The following is an 8,113-nucleotide window of genomic DNA, read 5'->3' as shown; positions in this document are numbered from 1 at the left end:
TTCTACGCACCAAGTGGCTCAGCCGACTGTTGATGACGACGCAGTCCATCCTCGCATCGCAAGCCGACATGGCCCTCAACAGGCTCGCAACCCTTGCCGACAAACTGCATGAGATTACATTTCCGGCAGCACAAATCAACGACGCCTAGGAGCCAATGCCCTCAGCCCTCGAGGCGCGCTTCGCTTGCATCGAAGCTTCGATCAGCGAGCTAGCATCTACCCTGAAGGGGAAAAGAATCGCCCGCCCTCGCTCTCACTCTCAACATCGCTCCCGCTCTCGAGCAACCCCGCCAGCACACGACAATAACAAGTGCTGATATCATCGAAAATTCGGCGACGGAGCTAAACGTTGCAAGCCGCCTTGCTCACTACCGGAAAATGCCCCGATGCATCGTTAGCGGCGGTTAACGTTCCCTCTTTCAAATCAAACCGCCTCTTCGTAACAGATCGCGCCACCAAAATGCGATATCTAGTGGATATTGGCGCTGATCTCTGCATATTCCCGAAGTCTCTCGCTCCTGGGGCAAAGAAACGAGTCTACTATACGCTTATTGCAGCAAACGTATCGATGATCAACATATACAGCTGCATAACGCTATCGCTCAATCTCAGCCTCAGAAGGGACTTCACATGGCGTTTCGTAGTGGCGAACACGACTAAACAAACTATCGGTGCTGAGTTTTGGGCGCATTTCGGCATTTTACCTGATCTGAAGAACGGCTGCCTTATCAACTCAACAACTGGATTAACGACCCCATGTAAAGTGTCACTATCGAGTATTGTTTTAGGAATCAGGGTTACGCCTGTTGACTCCTCATGGTCGAACCTCCTCGCAGCGTTTCCCAACCTGACGAAATCCGAAGGAATCTGCCTGCCAGCCGAACACACGACGCTGCACCATATTGCCACCACACCTGGATCTTCCCTATGCAGCAAGGCGCGATGGCTCGCCTCCAACAAACTCAAAATCGCCAAGGCGGAGTTCGACAAAATGATGCAACTGGGAATCACTCAACGTTCGAAGAGCCCCTGGTCACCTCCGCTCCACCTGGTACCGAAAAAGTCGGGCGAATGGTGACCTTGCGGGGATTACCGACAATTGAACGCACGAATAATACCGGATCGATATCCTGTTTGCGTTCTGGAAGACTTTACCGCAAATCTCGCTGGGAAAACAGTCTTCTCAACTATCGACCTCGTACACGCCTTCAATCAAATACCAGTGGCCAGGGACGACGTAAACAAAACGGCTATCATCACACCGTTCGGCCTATTTAAATTTCCGTTCATGACATTCGGACTTCGAAATGCCGCCCAGGCATTTCAAAGGTTTATCAACGAGGTGACACTGGGTCTAGACGACTTTGTGTTCCCGTACATTGAAGACATCCTCATCGCTTCTAGGGACATCGAGGAACATCGTACACACCTTCGTACGCTTTTCGAAGGACTTTCAAAATACGATGTCGTAATCAACACCGCCAAGTGTCGTTTCGGTCAACCGGAGGTAGACTTCCTCGGACATCGCATCTCGGCACAGGGAATTTTACCGATTCCAATGAAAATGGAGGCGATAGTTAACTTCCCTCGCCCAACCACGATCCGGAAACTGTGTGAGTTCCTAAGTATAATTAACTTTTATCGGAAGTTCCTTAACGAAGCTACAATGTTTCAGGCCTCTCTGCACGAGTACACTCAGGGTGCATCAGTCAAAGGCTCTCACCCTGTCACCTGGACCCCGGAAGGCGATGCCGCTTTTGCCGCCTGCAAGGAGGAGTTGCGAAAAGCAACGTTACTGGTCTACCCGGATACGAAACTCCCGTGGGCCATCTTCACCTACGTTTCCGAGTACGCTATCGGAGCGTTCTTCCAACAACGACGAGGACAGCACTGGAAACTGCTGGCTTTCTTCAGCCAGAAACTACAACCTGCGCTGAGGAAACACGGCCCCTATGACCCAGAGCTTCATGCTATCTACGCTGTCGTGCGAAAGTTCCGGTACATTTTTGAGGCAAGGCACGTCACGATCGTCACTGATCATATTAATTTAAAAAAGCGCTTTGTGCTTGTAGCTGGCAAGCATGAGCTTGAAAGCTCAAAATAATGAATGCATCGAATGTCCCCCTCGAAACCCTACAATTTTTGTATCGAACATTTTTTTGTTACTTGCCCGCCTTAGGAGATATTCCGCCGCATTTTTTAAGATGGGACACCCTGTATATTCGATGTAAACACATCTCCCTGCAATAAATACAATGCCTCTATATTGCACAACCAGGAGTTATTATTGTGTGTCTATACACCTAACCGCTACAAAAAAAATCATCAATAAGTAAATAAATTTAAAAAAAATTGAATTATTGTTCAATTTATTTGTAATTTAAGCTCCAGTGTCATCTCCTTTCTCACCTGCATGGAATTTAATGTCGTTGTATTCACCACCCAAGTACTTCAACTTTGGTGAGCCCCTCTTGATTTCTTTCACCGAACCTTCGAATTGTTGGGGATTTTCAATGAAAAACTTTGACATCCTTCGATTTAGAAAAACTACGTAAGCATTATTCAAATGCACGAACACACTCATTCCATGCTTCGTCTTGACTTTGAAAGTTCAGTAATGGTGGGCATATTCTAGGTGAAGGTTTTTCAAGTCGACAAACAAAAAGTCGCAGATGTAACTTGTACACGATCGGTTGATACACGCATTGGAATTTACAATAATGATACGCTCACGCGCAGATTGCACATAAACATATGCACGAACATATAAAAGACTTCGTCCACGACTGAGGGAGTAGATTACTCGCTGGCGTAGGAAGTGAGATCTGCAAAGGGTACCGCATGTGAAATTTTACATTTTCAGCACAAGAAATCTACAAAACATGGGATTATTTTTTCGGTAAATGATTCACTAGTAATCAATATGCAATCGTATGTAGAAAATATGCTGTGGAATTACCATTGTATATCCAACCTAGGCATGCCAATTCACACGGGACGAATATTAACTATTGAAATGTGACCGTGAACAAATGAATGATTCCTGACACCCACCAGGTAAGTGAAATCGCATAATTCACGTGTTCACTAATATATACTGTTGAGATGAATCAATCATAGTTTTTACTCCGTTTGGAATGAGAATTACTGATATCTCATCAGTGCCGATTCTGCACACACATACCCGAAACTAGTAAGCAATATGAGCTCAACGAGACCGTTTGCTTACAGAGATTGACTCAAGGAGTCATATTTCACTATGCCATGGATCAGAGTATGAATCATACTCTCTGAAGCCAACAGAAATGATATCCCATAATAGAGCGAAGACGTCACAGCTCAACATATTAGTGGAATAGAAGAACTGGTTCGCCAATATTTCGATAAACAATTGACCCAATTATTGGTCATTTGATAAAAATATACACATCTAAAACGCATAATGTCAGTATTGTCTACGAAACGCGACCAGAGGTGCACAAGTGTTAACTATACATTTTTTGAAACACCATTAGTGCATGCATGAGAATATTCGACACATGAATTTTCAAATATATCCAAATCGATATCGCGCTGAGATATTGCTCAATATTCCGTTTCTGAATAATCTCTCGTCCTTCACATCGAATTTGTTGGAATTAAGTTTCTACACAGGAGTTCCAATTTGAGTAGAACACGACACTAGCCCGAATTTACAGACAACTTTGGCATTTGTGCTTTTATTACACGAGTTTATTTGTATTCGGCGTCTTTGTGTACATTGATATAATCCTATGCCAAAGTTGATCAATGTTCTACACCAACCGTAATGCGTGTACAACATCCAACGCATAATCCTTATGTTAGTTCTAATTTCCTTCGTGTACAATCATCAACTTCTAATTTAATAATTCCAGGCGCATTCAAAGCATACGACTTTCTCATTTTTTCATGTTTGATGTTACTATGAATACTCCATTAATTTATAGTAACATGAAGATTTTTTGCGCGATTTCTAATGAAAAATAAATACATTTTCCTGCGTGGTTATTACAGAAAATTCCATAGACAATATTTTATGAAGGATGATCGATAGTTTCCGATTCATTTATGCAATTTATTTCCTCGTGACATTCTTTCTTCAAAAGGTTGGGACTCGAATTTTCCAAGTTCTTTGTCTCTGCAGTTTTTTTCTTGGGTAACATAAAATACAAGAGGAAAAAACTTAGAAACTATGTTCCCAGAAATGCCCACGCAAATAGCCAGGTTATCCACAACAAGTAGAGTACTTGTAACCGTTGAGTAGTTAGCAACTTCCTATCGTAAAGCATGGAAGATGTCCATCTTTGTCTTTTTCAATTAGTACATAGACAATTCTAGCTATTCGACATTCGAAAATTTTTGTTCAATTGATTCTGTTGATATTATCTCTATGTACAGGAATAATGTCAACGGAGTAAATTGTTCAGAAATTTCAGATTTTTCATATCATCAAAAGAGTCATGCATGATTTAATTATTTCATTCATTCATTATACATTATTCATTATTTATTATTTTATTTTCCCATGTATACCTTCTCGGGGTTTTACACTTTGTTCCCCACTCCTTACAATGCTAATAGCAAAGATAAGAGACAAAAATTAGGTTAGTACATCCAGATTCCCCTCCCCTACCATACTGGCACTCTCTGCTATTCCGCGTGAAGAGTCCAGCCTCAAGGTTCCAAGGTTCACTGGTGCATTGAAGAAGTCTAGACGAAGAAGAAGATGCCCTATGATGAGTTGCCCCAGGGTGGCCTATTTCCGTCCATTCTCCAGGGTCTCGAGAAAGAAGAAGACGGAGGAGCGTCCACAACCAACTCTACAACAGAAACGAGCCCCAGTCCCCTCTCCATAGACCAGGGAGCTGCTACAGTGTAGACAGGGAATGCAACGGCCGTTACCCCTCCAGATAGCTGTTCCACACGAAGGTACCACCTCCGCAATTTCGCAACATACTCGTCAGCTTGGTTACACCCGTTCCCAAAATTTCAATTCAGCTAGACACTTCGATCTTGCGATCCTCATACACAGGGTCAGTCTTTCCCCAAGCAATCTTGGCGACCCCAGCCCGCTGTGGGCTGCTGCAACCAAACCGCCAATGCGCTTTTAGTATCAGCCTTGCTACCATCGCCAATCCCCTTACCCCAGCACCAAGCATTCATGATCAGCAACCTCCCGTTGTACTTAACTTATTACAGACCCCAATCTGTTTCGTCTCTCTCACCATGCAGTTCCTTCTAGAGTACAGACGTAGCCTCATCTCCACGAGGCCCATCCCCCGATTCTCAGCATTTAACCTCTCTTCCATGTCCATCCGAGGTGCTTGCCGCCAGTCTATTTGCCCTCCTGACTCCACTCGTCGCAGTTCGTTGACGTCACCTAACTTCGACGCCCGCCCTTCCTAAAACGAATGTAAGAAAAAATAGCCGAAGGAAAAAATAGCCGATGGGTAACACACGTTGGGTGTGGGAACCGACAAAATGACCGGTTATTGTCGGTCATTTTTGGCACTTACCTCCCAAAACAGTTGAAAAACCCTCCAAATATCACAGTTTCACCCCCAATTCATCACTCCCTTCAAAATTTTCCTCTTGAAGAATCCCCCCAATTACTTTTTCTCCAACTTTTCCCCAAAAATTTATGATTCATCCCTTAAAAGCTCAAGACACGACCCCCCAACGATCCAGCTCATGTGAGCGCCACCACCCGACCATATTATTCACTATTATTCATTATTTATTGTTCTTCTTTCTAATTCCCAATGAAATCATAATTATTGATTATTCGCTCTTCTTCCATGACTAGGATTGTATTGATAACGTCGTCTCTTGGCACGACGATTATCAGATCTATTTTTAATTTCTTCATCGCTTGAAGATAATACAGTTCCATAAAATTGAACCCCATCGCTACCATCTTTATCAAGCTCATGTCCTCCTAAATAGAATATGTCATTGAGAATTTTTACCAAGATTTGTTATCGTAGAATTGATAAAAAGGGAGGTGGAACTGAAATATTGGAGCTATAATGTATACAAACGTCCTGTAGGATTCCGTTTTGTATTCTTATAAGGAATCCGATGAAGAATTCGGTTTTCTTATATCTTGAGATAATTTCCATTACGGCATATTCATATGTTTGCAGCGATTTGCGTTGAGTCAAGAAATATTTGTGTTGAGTTAACAAATAATCACGTTGAATTATTGTTACGTCTCCGGAGTTAGCCACTTCAATGTGGTTATTGTTGGGGGTTAAATTCAGTAGATGATTATAGTGCAAATTCGTGATCTGCTGACGTCTTTTACGATCCACCACCGCCATCATGTATTCAGTTAAGTTGAGTCTGAGAAAGATACAAATGTGGTGAATAGTAAAAGTACTGAATAATTGACAAAAAAACTTATAACAATGTCAAATAAGAGATTTTAACCCTCTGGAACTTCTGTGACCCTGAAGACCCCAAGGGTTTGCAGAGTCACAAAGGTCCCCTCCGTTACCCCTCCTTGTAACATCAAATAGACTTATAACAGTGTCAAATAAGGGATCATGATCCTCTTGACCCTTTGTGACCCTTAACGCTTTGTAACAATTTTACTAAATACTAAAACTTTTGGAGACAAAACTGAGATGATGTTCATTTATGAACGAGAGTCTCGATCAATTTTTCAGTGGAATATTGTCCGTGATTTTAGTCAGACATCTTGGATAACAGAATGCCTCAAGGTCAAATTAATATTGGAAAAGTTCGATGTTTTATGGGTCAAACCAAGTCTCGTCTTATCTTAGTTTTGAGGCTTTCGCGGCCATGATTAATGACATCTTTGGCTTCCGGATGGATGCCGCGTTTGGATTCAGCGGCATCCATCCGGAAGCCAAAGATGTCATTAATCATGGTCGCGAAAGCCTCAAAACTAATATTAAACGCCTCCACGGAGAGGCTATTCTTGGGTCGGTGAATTTATGCACCAAACTTAGGAAGTCCTTGCACGTCCAACTGTACTCCCTAACTTTTTTAAAAAGGTGGCGTGACCATCAAGTGGTACCGAAATTCCTCCGTCTGAGGAATCCTGTCCCATCGAAGCAGGCAAATGCCATCCTCCACCAAGCTTCGTTGAGATTGGTCAAGGAGAGAATAACAGCGGCTAAGAAGAACCTGGCCCATCTCTCCAGACAGCTTCTCGATCTCTACCTTCTTTTGGCTCAGACGTTGGAGTCTCAGCTGTGGGAAACTCTCGATCGTGTTACACACGAACAAGCAGTCCGAACAGCTGAGATGAGAAGTGAGAGTCAGAAGGGTAAGTTCAAGAAACTGATCCCCCAGGAGAAAGTCCCAACCCTCACTAACACTGTGAAGAATCTGAGTAAATTTGAACTCAGTGAAGCACAAGTGTCTGTCTTGGCGAAAGGACACAACTTCGCTGTTGCCCCTAAAAAGATCCCCACCGAGGGAATCATCAGTTGTACCGAGACAGCCATTTACCATCTTCCTCAGGAGAGCAGCAATGAGATCCGGAGGCAGTTGTCTAACATCCTCCACAAGTCCACTCCCCCTGGTGACAATATCACCAGGGAGGAACGCCTCGCATTGCGTAGTCTAAAGGAGAATAATAATCTGATTATTCTTCCGGCAGACAAAGGCAATGCCACGGTGGTTATGGATAAAGACGACTACTCCGGTAAGCTCAGGACGATGTTGGGTGACTCCAGAGTTTACGTTAAGCTTAGGAAGGACTCTACTCGTACAATTCAGCGAAAAACTGCTGATCTGCTGAAGAAGGCTGGTTTCTCGGCTGACCTGACAGAATTTCTAACCCCTAAAGAATTCTTTCCTCCTAGACTCTATGGACTTCCCAAAATCCATAAAGAGTCTGTTCCTCTCTGTCCCATTGTCAGCAACATTGGAGCGCCAACTTACCAGCCGGCCAAGTTTCTCACGAAACCACTCCAAAAGTTGACTGGCCTGAATGGTTCATACATTGAGAACTCACTGGATTTCGTCAACAAACTGAGAAATCTCCGGACTTCTCCAGATGATATCCTAGTGAGTTTTGATGTGGAATCACTCTTCACTAACGTCCCAATCCCAGAAA

At 43.3% G+C, this 8,113-nt stretch overlaps 1 protein-coding gene across 1 annotated transcript; it reads left to right on the top strand.

Annotated features, from left to right (window-relative positions):
• Positions 1-460: 460 nt before the first annotated feature.
• Positions 461-1,078, top strand: LOC107045571. Its single transcript, XM_015267886.1, has one exon. It carries the CDS (start codon positions 461-463, stop codon positions 1,076-1,078), a length of 618 nt encoding a protein of 205 aa, XP_015123372.1.
• The last annotated feature ends 7,035 nt before the right edge of the window (positions 1,079-8,113 follow it).

The sequence above is a fragment of the Diachasma alloeum genome, unplaced genomic scaffold (genome assembly GCF_001412515.2).
Source record: "Diachasma alloeum isolate Michigan unplaced genomic scaffold, Dall2.0 Dall_scaffold_01002, whole genome shotgun sequence".
Lineage (NCBI taxonomy): Eukaryota > Metazoa > Arthropoda > Insecta > Hymenoptera > Braconidae > Diachasma > Diachasma alloeum.
This window is presented reverse-complemented; position numbering and strand designations above follow the sequence as displayed.

Coding starts and splice junctions, on each gene's coding strand:
- LOC107045571 (XM_015267886.1), top strand. CDS start 461: ATGCGATATCTAGTGGATATTGGCGCTGATCTCTGCATATTCCCGAAG.